Genomic DNA, 14,616 nt, shown 5'->3' with positions numbered 1-14,616 from the left:
GGCCAGCCCTGGGGAGAGGGTTAGTACTCTGCCAACACCACAATCTTCTGGTGGGTGTATTTTCAAAAGAAATACATAGTTCTACAAGTTTTGTTTTCATTTTGGTTGGTTTGGGATGTCAGGTGGAATCTGGTTAAGAATGGTTAGCTGGTTCTAAAAGGAGACGTGAAGAAGGAGTTCAAGAGTGGTTGCAAACCTACAGGGAAACAGTTGAGTTTCAATACAGCTCAGCTTTCTGCTCTTTCCACATAAGCAGCAAACAGCACCCCACCAGCTGTTTTATTATTAACAGGTAATTAATCATACAAGAGTCCCAGGAAGAATTTATGGGTGACAAATAATCATAAAATATTCATTATAATAATGTCAGTATAGACTTGTTTTGTACAAGTGCTTTTCTACTTATGAAATATTTCGTGCTTATCTGACTTCTTGCAATACGCCCAGAGTAGGTACGACTAATGTCATTATCCTGATTAAGGAATAAGATATGAAGAGAAAACTATGATAAGGAGTTACTGAGGATTGTGCTTATTGTCTTATGTGAGTTCCACACTTAATTAAAGAAGACAAACTGAATATCTGAAAGGTCAAGATTCTGTGACGTTCACTTCCCAAAATGACTTATGTGCTCTTAGTGAATTCGAAGTGCTTCCAGCGAAAAGCGACTATTATAAAGTCAGATGTATATGTACTATGAAACCTCACTTACTATCAAGGGCTCATGTGGGAGAGGGGAGCGGGGAGGGAGGGGAAAAATGAGGACCTAATGTCGGGGGTTTAAATGGAGAGAAAATGTTTTGAGAAATGATGTACAAATACGCTTTACACAATTGATGTGTGTATGGATTGGGATAACAGTTGTATGAGCCCCTAATAAAATGTTTAAAAAATTAAAAAAAAAGAAACCTCACTTCGATGACACTGATTAACTACTCTCTTCCTCTCAAGAACTAGCTGGCACCGAGTCAACCCTGACTCTCAGTGTCCCCTCTGAGTTTCCAGGACGTGGGTTCCAGGAAGCCCAGGCTTTCTCCCTTGGGGCTGCTGGCGGTTTGGAGTTGCTGGCCAAGGGGATCGCTTAACCAGTACCACCACCAGGCACCATTATGTCAAGAAAGGGCCGTCTAAATACATCATATCAACTCACATTTCTTCTTGCCGGTATTTTAATTCCCATTGGAAACCATCCTTATTCTGAGAATAAATGATTCCCAATGTCAAACCCACCACAATAGCTGGGACTCCTGTGTGATGAACAGAGACAAAGAATTAATAATTTACCCAAGACAAAGGATTAATAATAAAAGACCATGAATGAATTATACATCCGAGCCTTTTCAGAAGGTATCATTGTACTTCCCACCACGGTTCATATCTTAAATGATGCTAAATATTTAGATCAACAATGGGTGTGATTTTCCTCAATTTTTCTTTCCCTTTGGGTGATGGAGCTGCATACAAACCCTATAGGATTTCTGATTTCTTCATATGGCTTACCACAATTTTATTCTTAAAGGTCTAATTTCTTTCTAATTCAAGTAGATTTAAACCTATTTAAACACTAAAATAAACATCTTCCTAAAATGACTTCCTTTGTTGGTATCCAGTAACATTTTCTAATTATTTTTCTTAAAGACACCTATTGATCATCCTTCTTGTAATATTTCTTTAAAAGTAGCAAGGATTTGAATTATATTGTGTTCCCCATCTCAAATCAAGTTAATAAACAGAGTTTATTAATTTTAAGTTACCTTACAACATATGTTGTAAACTGCCTGGGCTTCTGCGGCCTTGTTCACTGGAGTGTAAATTCCTAGGCCAAAGATATTCCTTGCACCCTATCTCTTCTACCTGAAAGCCTTAGACCATTAGGCTTTCAGCAGGTGCCTGTTTAAGTGAAATGATTTCAATACAATGAAACTGCTGAGTCAGCGAAGAAGCAAGCACTTACCCCACCCAATTAAGGAAATGTAGAGAATGAAGTGCTGCGGAAGAGGCTTCATGGTCCAGATTAGAAGGAAATAGAGCTGGGCAGAACTGAGTGCAGTCCAAGCGAACGTCACCAGCAGGAAATAGTGCAGTAAAGCAGCGATCGCAGTGCACGTGGGGTTCGAGATGGCGACGGTGTCTCCGCTGAGCATTTCATTAGCGGAATCACTGTTTTTAATGTCTTGATCGCTCATCTGTATGTTCTTGTTGGAGTTCTCAATCCCAAACACAAACAAGAGGTTGAAAATCAACATGGATGTGCACAGATTGACCAACACCCAAGTTACTGAGGTTTTTCTGCCTTTCCTGTAAGTAGACAGATAAACGGATGACAAAGAAAGCAAACCGACTGGAACAAGGAAAACTCCAGAGAAACTGAGAGAACAACGGAATACTTAGCATTCAATGCAAATCTAACTCATCGTCCAGCAGGCTAACTGGTAAATCTGCCTAAAGCATACTTTTCTCACCTCTTACTTCTTTCTCACACAGAAGTGGGTTAGTGGGAACAAGTTGATGCATACATTCTAGAAACTGTGTTCTGGTAAAAAAAAACGTGATGGAGACTCCCCCCAAAAGGCCCCCAATGAGTCTTATTTCCCAGCATTGATGAGTTATGCAGTTTCCCTGCAGGGCCAGCCAGTGACTTGATTTAACTTACACTACAGCAGTAGGTCTGGCAGTCAGGGTCAACTGACACATTAGACATAATAGGCACAGTGTTTAGGACCTACAAGTTTTTAATGACCCACAACATATTTTAATTCTGCTTAAAGTTCAGAAGAAACAATTGAACTGTATAGGTAAAAAATATCTTAGCATGTAACATTGGTATAGCCACTTTATATCAATGAAGTCATGACATGCAATTTCGTGTGTGTGTGTGTTTGTGTGTTTGTGTGTGTGTATGTGTGTGTGTGTGTGTGTGTGTGTGTGGAGTGTCCTACAAAGGCAAAAGTGCCTAGAACCCACGGAAGTCCTAATGACTGTCCAGGTGGCAACTTCCTCTTAGGAGCTCTGGGCAGTCTGAGTTACTGTGTAAGCCACCCAGCTATGCTGGTGAAGAAGCCACATGGCAAGCGCCTGGGGCATATGAAAGGAGAAAGGCCCAACTGTTCCAGCCTGGACCTCTCAACAGACCCATGTCTAGACTACAGGGGCCTAAAGAAACAGGAAACTAAGTAATAATAATAATAACAAAGCAGCTACAGAGGGCATGTCTGGGACAATTGGAGAAATCAAACTATGGATTAGACATTAACATGGTAATATTTTTGTGTTAATGTTCAATTTCTTGAGATAACTTTAATGAGCAGGGGTAACAGCATCATTCTATGTCGGAGAATGTCCGTGTGTTTAGGGGATGCATGGTTAAATTTTAGCGATATCAACCATGATGCTTGCAACATACTTTCAAAATTTTAGGAAAGAAATAGAGTTTATTTAACAGTGACAAAAATATTAATAATTGGTGACCCTAAGTGAATAGTCTAACAGTGTTCAGTGTGCTCTTCTTGCAATTACCATTTTTTTCTACAGATACTCCTAACTATGGGCTGGGTACACAGTGGGTACACAGTGGGTACATAGTGACCTAAGCAAATAACAACTAAACAACAAAATCCAGAGGTCCTTGCTCTCATGAATTTTCATGCAGACGATGAAACATATAACAAACAACTAAACTAATTAATAAGATTTTAAGGGATTAGATTGCCACAAATGTAACGTGTGACAAAAATGACTGTGCAACACAGAAGTGGACCTTCAGTACACTGCATTACTTGACAACTTTCCACATTTGCAGAAACCAGTTCAATTTCCAAGGTGCCGATGTTTCGCAACTTACTTTCCCTTTTAAAAAATGCAACTTGATAGACACTGTTCTATTCAAAATTGAAAACTGAGATCTTAAGCAAATCTCGTTTTCTGCCTTCCCTTCTAGTTCTGAAAACTGTATTCTGGCGAGAGTAAGCTAAGAGTAAAGTAGGTCCACATACCAATTTCTCTATCAAGAGAGCTTGTTTCCATTCTTACCTTGTGGCGACCTGGAATGCAATGGTGAGAGCCAGGCCAGCGATAGACAGGGCGCACCCAATGTTGGATAATACGTTCAGTGAATCAGGGTAGTTATACTTCCTTTGGAAACTCTGAAAGGGAGTTACGATTTTGTATATTTTAAAGTACCATTCCTAAATTGTCTATGAAAGTCAGTGTTATGAAGAGTTACCAAGAAAACAAACCAGGTGCCAGTAAGGGGATTCCATGTCTGTGAGCATAGAACCCTACTCCATCGGGTTGTCGATGGATGAGTCCGCAAAATTCATCCACCAGGGGGGTCTTCCAAGGGGTCGCTGGATGGACTTAAGCCTTCAACCTTCCCGTTAGGAGCAGGGTTGTGCCCCACGGGCATTCCCCATGAAGAATTAGCACACGGAAAAGTAAGCAGAAAGTGCCAGACCTACCTTTATTTATGATAAAGCTATTTATACATGATATGGTCACAACCCTTTTATCACGAAACAGTTTCCCTAGGGACTCGAGCTAAGGAAGCAGACAGTAAGCAAACCAAGGGATTTGATGGGAGGGGTGATCAGCTAATTAACTTGGGAGAGAATTTATGGACATTTCTTCAAGATTTAAAGTACAAATTTTTTGGATTTGTTGGCTGGAGTGGTTTTCTTTATCCATTACGTTATGTTAATATTTTATTTTAATTGATATTTTTATAAATATGTTTTTAATTTTCATATGTCATAGTCCAAGTGAAGACCTGCATGTCTAAACTAAAATCAAAGTTGCAGAAATATATTCATGGAAAGCTTTTCATAATGCTGTGTTAAATTGCTTTTTTTTAGGAAGGGAGGTACATGTTTGCATAATGTACCTATGTCTCTAGCAGGTAGAGATGATGCGCACCCACTGTGTCAAGTCGATTCCAACTCACAGGGACCCTCTAGGACCGAGAAGAGCTGCCCCATAGAACTTCCAGGCTATAAATCTTCACAGAAGCAGACTGCCCACCTTTCTCTCGAGAGGGACTGGTGAGTCCGAACTGCCGACTTTTGGATTGGCAGTCACGTGCTTTCACCACTGCACTGCCTGGACTCTTGGTATAGAGGATAGAAAAGGCTATTCCAAGAGTCTATACTTTTAGAGAACATTTGGGAAAGTGATGACATGTAATGTTTTGCTTGTCTGACTTTCTGATATTTAAAATGACTAAAGTTAGAATACAACAGGTGCTTACTTGTAAATCAGGGAATTAACATAGAAACATGATAACAAGGACATGTCTGTCTTTACTACTGGCTACCGACGGGCACGCGAGGAGCCCTGGTGGCCTGGTGGGTAAGCCGTAGGCCACTGCAGGCCAAGTGGGCAGCTTGAAACCATTAGCCGCTCTGCAGGAGAGAGATGGGGCGTTCCACTCCCGTAAAGAGCTAGTCTCAGAACTCCCGGGGGCAGTGCTGTCCTGTCCTGTAGATCAGATGGGTCAGAACTGACTGACAGTCGTGAGTGTGGGTTTGATGCAAACCCTGAACACAGCCTGCCCTTAAGGTTGAAGTTCCAGCCCACGCAGAAGCACCTTGGAAGAAAGATCTGGTGATCTACTTTAAATCAGACTCTGGAGAGCCAGTGAAGCACATTTCTACATGCTTTTCTTTATCAATGTACTTCCATCTATTACGTAAACTGTCATATTTTACCTAACGGGCATATGTTGCTGTATAGAAAAATAATAAAATACACTTTTTTTAAAAAGCCCATAAAACAAAAATGTCACTGTGTTTCTGGTGTACAGAATTCTTAGTGGTCAAGTAGATGCACAGAGAATTATAGTCTACATAGGTCTCTGGGTCACAGAAATTTATTTGTTCAACCTATCTACTCTTACTAGTACTTAAAACGTTTTTTCTTGTGAACTATGCGGGGGTTCACATATCAGATCAGCATATTTTTCTTCTACAATTTTAACAACATATCGACCTCCCAATAGCTGTGCTCCACATCCCCACTTTTTTCCCTTCTCCCCTTTGTTGCCTTTCCCTTTCCTTCACCAAGTCTCCCTTCTTCCCTATTACTTCCCCATTCCTCGCTTCCCGTCACCCCCATTAACCATCAAAGTCTGTGTCTTTGGTTAGTGATCGGTTATTTTTTTGGGGATTTCAAAACCTAAAACTAACTTGGTGACACAGATAAGTCACTATTTCTAGAGACAGTCTCAGAAATGAGTACAAAGTAACGCTTCACAAACTGACCTCGAAGGAAGACAGAGACAATGACGACAAAGAAAGCTCAGTCATTCACCATCTGCAGAGCTAGCCAATGGTCCCGATGGCCTCAAGAAACACACACACACACACACACACACACACACAAAACTAAATAAGTTTTCAAAAACGATCTTGTAGATTCGCTGCTTGAGAAAGCAGATCGTTTAGCACAAATTAAAAAAGACAACAGCGAAACCAATAAAAATAGTGTTGGGATAATTTAAAAAAAAGCTCTCTCTTTTTTTAAGGCGAGCCTTTATCATTTGATATTCTATGCTGTACCAGTCTATCTACTGATCTCGATTGACTCCCTAAATCCAGCTGTAGCCTCGTCCTAGGAAGAGAGAAGCTCTGTTTCTCCTTGGGAATTTTATGGTGTCAGTAATGTGTTACAATCAAGTAGATTCTGCCGTATGGTAACCCTGTTACAAACATCGAAAGTATGCCTCATTTCCCCCTTTTTTGCTAATTGTTCTTTTTCTTTCTCTCTCTCTGCCCCCTTCTCTCTTTCTTTCCTTTTACATTTAAAATTGTGATTTGGGTGAATGTTTACAGAGCTGGTTGGTTTTCTGTTCAACAAGTCCTGCGTAGTTGGATTCATGGTTGGAACCCCCACAAGACAACAGTCCTCATTTCCTCTCTGTAGCTGCCATTTCTTGCAGCCCTCCTCTCGAACCCTTTCTGCCTCCTGAGCGTATCCCTGAACAAATACAGATTTTGATCATGTGCTTGCTTCCTCCAAGAAGTGCAGACCTCACTGGAGATGCTGTTCCCTTTACGGGCCTGCCTATTGAGGTACCCTCGAGTTCTGGTTTCAGGTCATTGAGGCTAAGGTTCTCCTGGCCCGGCTCTTTGGACGGACTGCTCCCTTGCACCCTTGATTCTCTTCATTCTTCTTTGCTCCCAATGAGTAGAGGCCAATAGTTGCCGCTTAAATGGCAGCTCGTGAATGTTTAAGATCCCAGTCCACCACCCAAAGAGGATGCAGAATATTGTCTCTGTGGACCAGGCCATGTCAACTGGCCTTCTCATCCCCTGAGAAACTGTGGGCCTGAGCCCCAAGGCCCACCGACTTGTTCCTTCAAAGTGCTTGGCTTGGGCTAAGACGTTTTCATAACTTTGCCCCTGTATTCACTACTATATTCACGGATACATTTGCGGCACGTGTAGATACATACATATGTAGTCTCATTTCTGAGACTGTCTCTAGAAATACATATGTAGATTAAAAGCAAAACAAAAACAACTCACAGCCATTGAGTCGACGCTGACTCTTAGCGACCCTAAAAGACAGGGTAGAACTGTCCCTGTGAGTTGCCAAGATGAACTCTTCTCGGGAGTAGAAAGTCCCATATTTCTGTCGATCTAGCCTCTGTCATCTCTCTCTCTATTTGTCAGTGCAGTCCCATCTTTGCACCGCTCTTCTATGTCTATCAACTCACAGATTGTTACTCCTGTTGATGCCTGAGCATACATGGACAGTCTTTACCTCTGTTGCCTCTAACTCTTGTGCGCCTCCCAGCGTATTCCTTTGCCTTCGTCATTCTGTGCTAACCTAGCCCTTCTGAATATGACCTTTCCCTTCACCCAGGTTAATACGACGTGCCTACCCCCTAGCTGGTGACTTACCTCTCCCTCCTCTGGCAATTTTCAAGGATGATTCTGTGTGTAAATCTTTTCTTGTTTTCTTGTGGGGCAGTGATGGTTTCAGACAGGTTTGCCTTTTGGTGATTGACTCATTTTTTTCAGCATAATATCCTCCAGGTTCATCTATGCTCTTAGGTGTTTCATAGATTTTTTGTTATTCTTTAACAACATACAATATTACATTATGCATATGTACCATAGTTTTTTATCCATTCATTCATTGATTGACACTTAGGTTGTTTCCATCATTTTGTGAATAATACTGCAATGAAAGTTGTGTACATATATCTGTTTGTACATATATGGGACACATATATCTTATTTCTTGTTTTTATAGGATATATTCCTAGTAGAAGGATTGCTACATCATTTCTATTTCCAACTTTAAAAGGATGTGCCTCACTTTACAGTCCCACTAGCAGTTCCGGAGGGTTTCAGCCTCTCGAAGCCCTCACCAGTATTTATTATTTTCTGTTTGGTTTTTTTTTTCAGTTTGCTGTTAATGCTGGTATGAGATGACATCTCATGTTGGTTTGATTCACCTTCATTGGTAGTTCCTAATTATTAGCATGGCTTCATGTGTTTGTTAACTGCCTGGACTGTCTTATTGGATGAAGTGCCTGTTCCTGTTCTCAGCCCATTTTAATGGATGTGTAGTTGAAGTGCTGAGCATTTTTGTGAATTTTTGATATGAGCTCCTTGTCCAATATGTAGCTGTCAATCATCTTTCTCGGTCTGTAGGTTCTCTTTAGACTTGTTGGCTGAAGTCCTTTAATGCGCAGGTCCCAGTCATCCAGGTTTTCCTCTGCTGTTGGCACATTTTACATTAGGGTGCCTGAATGTGCCCCCAATTTTTCTTTGATAATTTTTACACCCTGAGATTTTATATTCAGGTCTTGGCTCCATCTTGAGCTAGTTGTATATTGAGAGATATGGTTCCTGTTTAATTTTTCTGTAAATATATATCCAGCTATGATAGAACCAGGTGTTAGAGAGACTATCCCTTCCTCCGTTTGTGGGTTTTGGTCATTTGTCAAAGAACAGTTGCCCATAAGTGAATGGATTGACTTCTGTGTTCTAAGGTCCAATGGCTTAAGTGTCTGTCCTTGTACAAATACCAGCTACTTTTGCTAGTGTAGTAGCCCCTTTCTTTATAGACTCTTCCCATCCTGTTACATAGGGTTGCAAAAAACACAAGACCCCTCTATTCTTATTTCCTTTCCCACTAGTCCCCCTATTACTCCATTCTTTTTTTCCTTTTTAAAAATCATGTTATTGGGGACTCTTACAGCTCTTATCACAATCCATCCGTCCATCCATCCATTGGGTCAAGCACAAGTATACATAGGTAGCCCTCATGGAACCTCAAAGGTTAAGTGTCTATGCAAATTAAATCCCAACTTTATCTCCTTTGAGCAATATCAAAATTGTGTATAAGCAACTTCCTGTCTGGGTAGAAATGAGTATCTTCATTCTCACCATTAACACAGCAAAGTTAGTGGTGTGGTTGCAGCTGCAGTGCAGAAATCCATCGAAGTTTTGGGTCTTTTTACAACCATAGGTGTCCCAATCATTCTTCGAAAGATTCCAAAAGACACAGGCGTAAGAATGGAGTTGGAATTCTGTTTGATTGTACTGTGAATTGACAAGACAATACAAATGATTAATTTTCAAATGCTTAATTCAGTAGAAAAATAGGGTGGGCACATCAGAAATCAATGAAATATTTATTAAGCATTGGCACCTTCATCATAGATTGCTCTTGCTATCTGGTCAGCTTCGACACACTGACCCTATCTATGTGCAACAGAATGGAACACAGTCCCATCGCACCACCCCAGAAAAGGGACATATAATTCAAATCAGTTAATTTTTCCCCAGCTAGTCTGACAAAAGATATGAGGAAGAAGGAGGTTAAAATAAATACTTTTAATGAATCCTCAAGTTTATCTTGGATATCCTTTATCTAAACTACTCTTACTTTTGTTGGCAAGAAAGGGCTGGATTTTTTATTTATGTTAATCTGAAAACTCACCTTTGGATTAAAAATCATTTCAACAGACACATCCTGCTCTCTCTTAACTCCATTAGTTTTACTTGAGATAATTCTTTGACTAAAATTTGATGCCGTTGTAAAAGTTTTTGATTGGAAAAGTTTATTGTTTTGGTATACAACAAAACCACATTTGTCAATGTTTTCTGTGGGGAAAATAGAGACATTAAAATCAATATATGAACCCAAGATTAATTAAAAAAAACCCTCATGGTATTGTTGAATTTCATACCTACTGCACATTTGAATAACATACAGTAATAATGGTTTGCTGTCTAAGACATTACCTAATTGTAATGAGTAATTTAGATCTTGGTATACGTGAAGGGGTGTCAAAAAGCTTGTGGGAAAATTGATTACCTTTTAATTTTTCCACAACTCTTTGAAGCCTCCATATATACATGCACATACATACGCGTGTTGTTAGGTCACAGTGACCCTGTGTATAGTACCCCCTCCTGGTCTCCTGCCATCCTCACAACCATTGGGAAGGTTGGGCCCATTGCTGCAGCACTGCGTCCATGGATTTTGCTGAGCACAGTCTTCTATGTGAGCATCGTGCCATTTTCTGATAACACATTCAAAGTACACGAGACAAATTCTTGCCATCTTGGTTCCTAAGGGACGTCCTGACTGTTCTTGTTACAAGCTAGGTTTATTTGTTCCTCTCAACGGTGGTGTATTCAATATGCCTTGGTGACACCATAGTTAGGGGCATCACATTTTCTGCAATCCTCCTCATTCTTTGTCCAGCGTTTCCTTACATGTGAGGCCATTGAATATGCCATGACTTGGATGAGGAAAACCCAAAGCTCTCAAAGTGATACCTGTTCTTTTTAACATTTTAATGACAGAAGGTTAGCGAGCCTTCCTCCAGTGCTCCATTCTTTTTCATACGGTAGTTTCTCAGATTATTTGCTCAGTATATGGGTTGAGTAGTATGATAAAATAATACAAGCCTGACCCACACCTGTCCTAAGTTTAAGCCATGCATGAGTATCTCCCTGTTCTATTTAAAAACGACTTCTTAGTCTGTGCACAGGTGGAGCACAATGAAGTGCTCTGGAATTCCGGTTCTTTACAATGTTCTTCAACAATGTTGGCCAACTGACTAGAAGAGATCCACATTAGGTCCCATTCTAAAGAAAGTGACTGAATGGAAATCAGAAATTAACACACAATATCTTTAATATCACGTGCAAGTAAAAATTTTGCTGAAAATAATTAAAACACAATCTCAGCAGCACATCAACAGGGAACTGTCAGAATTTCAAGTTGGATTCAGAAGAGGCTAAAAGCCAAGCATACTAGAAAGATGATTACTTCTGTTTTATTGTGCATGCCAAGGCACTTGACTGTGTGGATCATAACAAACTATGGATAACATTGTGAAGAATGGGATTTCAGAACACTTCATTGTGCTCATGCAGAAAATGTCCATATAGAGACAGAGACAGTTGCTCAAACAAATCAAGGGAACACTTTCACCTGAAAACTTGGTTCATGCTTCAGAGTTATCAGACCCAATTAATAACTATTCCAAGTAGAACAGAGAAAGAGAAAAGCCGTTTGTCAGAAAAGCTAGGTTAATGGAGCGTCGAGGCAAATTGGTGGGTGTTCAACTCATTTCAGTTCACAAGCAACATTATACAATTTTGGTAACAATACCAATCACGTAATATATCAAGGTATGCTAGAATTCTTAGGTTATAAGACAAATGCTCGCCTTCCCGACACAACTGCTGAAGACAAAGCGGGTGCATAAGCAAATGTGGTGAAAAAAGTTGATGGTGCCCAGCTATCAAAAGATATATCATCTGGGTCTTAAAGGCTTGAAAGTAAACAAGCGGCCATCTAGCTCAGAAGCAACAAAGCCCACATGGAAGAAGCACACCAGCCTGTGTGATCATGAGGTGTTGAAGGGATCAGGTATCAGGCATCATCAGAACAAAAAAATCTTACCATAGTGAATGAGGGGGGAATGCAGAGTAGAGACCCAAGGCCCATTAGTAGACCACTGGAGATCCTCTTGCAGTGGGGTCTCGGGGACGAGACGAGCCAGTTAGGGTGTGATGTAGCAACAATGAAAAATACAACTTTCCTCTTCTTCCTAAATGCCCGCCCCCTATCATGATCCAAATTCTACATTGAAAATCTGGCTAGACCAGAGGATGTACACTGGTACAGATAGGAACTGGAAACACAGGAAATCCAGGGCAGGTGATCCCTTCAGGACCAGTGGTGTGAGTGGTGATACTGGGAGGGTAGAGGGAGAGTGGGTTGGAAAGAGGGAACCGATTACAAGGATCTATATGTGACCTCCTCCCTGGGGGATGGACAACTGAAAAGTGGGTGAAGGGAGACATCGGACAGGGCAAGATATGACAAAATAATAAGTTATGAATTATCAAGGGTTCATGAGGGAGGGGGGGGGGGGAAGGGAGAGGAAAAATGAGAACCTTATGCCAGGGGCTTAAGTGGAGAGCAAATGTTTTAAGAATGATAAGGGCAATAAATGTGTAAAGCAATAAATGCTTTACACAATTGATGTATGTATGGATTGTGATAAGAGTTGTATGATCCCCTAATAAAACGATTAAAAAAAAAGAAACAAAAAAAAATCACACAGCAGAGTTGTACACACAAAAAGAACTCTATCGAAAAATATCTTGATGTCTTCTTTCTAGATGGCTACCTCTCATCATGTCTTGTACCCTAGCCAGGAGACTGAGGGTCAAGCTGACCTCAAAAGGGGTGTAATGGTAGTCAGTATTCCAAAGACCTGATCAAGTACGAGAAACAACTACAGTATACATTTAAAAGACAGGGGGAAAATACAGGGAGCATTAAACAGAATCGATTATACATAAACATGACTGACTTAGAACAGAAATGACTGACGTCATGATCACAATCTTCCCTTTGAGATACCAGGGCTCTATTAATAAATGTTAACACTAACCCAAATCACTCCAGGTTACTATATGATGGGGTACTCCGTTAAAAAAAAAAAAAAAAGGATATTTTTTCAAAGCTATGTATTAAATTTTTTTTACAAAACAACCTCATCACCTTTAAAGTAGTTTCTATTATACTTAATACATCTGTCAAATCTGCGATTCCGTTCTTGGAAACATTTTTTCAGACTCATCTGTTTGCATGGCTGACAGCGCCTCCCTTGTTTCTTTTTCTTCACCTCTTCTACATCATCAAATCTCTGTTCTTTCATGTCCCTCTTCATTCACGGAAACAAAAAGAAGTCGCACAGAGTGAGGTCAGGTGAGTCCGGTGCACGGAGCAAGAGAGATGCTGTTTTTTGCCAAAAACTGGCACACTGAGATGGCTGCATGATCAGGTGATTGTTGTGATGGCAAAACCAGTCCCCAACTTCTGCCACAAATCAGGCCTTGCACACTGTTACACAATCTTTTCAGAACCTCTAAATAGAAAGCTTGATTAACAGTCTGACCTGGTGAAATGAAATCCAAATGCACTACCAGTCAACATTTTTGTCCGGGAAGTTGACAGATGTCCAGAACAAATTTTGTCATCAATTAACATTTCCCCTTTTTTGAAACAAGAATACTTGTACACTTGAATTTTTCCCATAGCACTGTCCTTGTAAGCTGTGTTCAACATCACAATAGTTTCTGAAGCTTTTTATCCAAAGAGAAAACAAAATTTCACAGTCACATGCTATTCTCTTAAATTGGCTATCATAAAAAACAAAGTTTAAGTGAAACTGCTTTTACAAAAAATTCACTGTGACCAGAGAGAACCTTCCCAGGCGACGCCACTGGGGGCACTGACTCAGAGCGAGTTGCTGGATGCTCTCCTAGCGGGAAAAATACGTACTATGAGAGCTGCACTCCATCCAGAGCAATTCCGGTTTCTTTTTTGGGGTAGCCCCTCGTATTTAATCTGACACCTAGCAAGAGCAAACTTATGAAGCAGTAAAATATGATCAAATAAATACAACACAATGAGTACAGCATACAAACATGCCTAGGAAAATGATTGGGAAAATAGTGACAAATATTTTAACTAGGATAAATTGGGAAGCCAAGAGGTGAATCATGAGGGATTTTAAAAAATGCCTCCCTGAATTTAACATTTTTGTTTCTTCTTTTACTTGATCCAATGTTCAATTAACTTAGAATTATCAGTAAGTACATGTCTTTTAATCTTGAACTTCTATAATTATGCCTGAGCAGAAAGTAGTAGATTATGGCTTGATTCTCCAAAGCTGTTTCTTTGATTTGTTCTAATTCTTCCCCTGCCCCCCCACCCCCAACAGTTCCTGCTCCTTTTTGTGGGGGAAGCATCCTCCCCTTGCCAAGGGCTTGCTCTCCACGCTGCAGACACGAACTTTTCATTTCTCCCCAAACTGCGAGCCACGCAGGCTTTTTTCTTGCCCGAAGTCATTTGGTTTCTATAAACTTCTGGAAAGCGTTCCTTCTCGGGCTGTGTTGAAAATTGCTCCTCTGGTTTGGGGAGGCCTAGACTCCCCCACTTCCCTCCCCCACTTCAAACTCATGTTTGGTTGCCAGGTTCTGGATCAGATTAGCGTCAAGAGCTATTTACCGGGCGACTGGGACATACCAGTGCTGCAGCCTCTGTCCCCAGCCTGTCTTTCTCCTTTTCCAC

General features: G+C 40.6%; 1 protein-coding gene across 1 annotated transcript in view; it reads right to left on the bottom strand.

Moving 5' to 3' along the window:
• ADGRG7 (adhesion G protein-coupled receptor G7) overlaps positions 1 to 14,616 on the bottom strand; it is a 74,161-nt gene that overhangs the window by 20,943 nt on the left and 38,602 nt on the right. Inside the window, exons 10-14 of the mRNA XM_004706454.2 lie at positions 9,952 to 10,115; positions 9,396 to 9,551; positions 4,030 to 4,142; positions 1,955 to 2,298; positions 1,151 to 1,247 (exon numbers count right to left, since the gene is read on the bottom strand). Of these exons, the coding sequence (XP_004706511.1) occupies positions 1,151 to 1,247; positions 1,955 to 2,298; positions 4,030 to 4,142; positions 9,396 to 9,551; positions 9,952 to 10,115 (874 nt within the window). The remainder of the gene's footprint in view (positions 1 to 1,150; positions 1,248 to 1,954; positions 2,299 to 4,029; positions 4,143 to 9,395; positions 9,552 to 9,951; positions 10,116 to 14,616) is intronic.

Source organism: Echinops telfairi, unplaced genomic scaffold (genome assembly GCF_000313985.2).
Source record: "Echinops telfairi isolate 266 unplaced genomic scaffold, ASM31398v2 ScPeMD7_6;HRSCAF=24_0, whole genome shotgun sequence".
Classification (NCBI taxonomy): Eukaryota; Metazoa; Chordata; class Mammalia; order Afrosoricida; family Tenrecidae; genus Echinops; species Echinops telfairi.
This window is presented reverse-complemented; position numbering and strand designations above follow the sequence as displayed.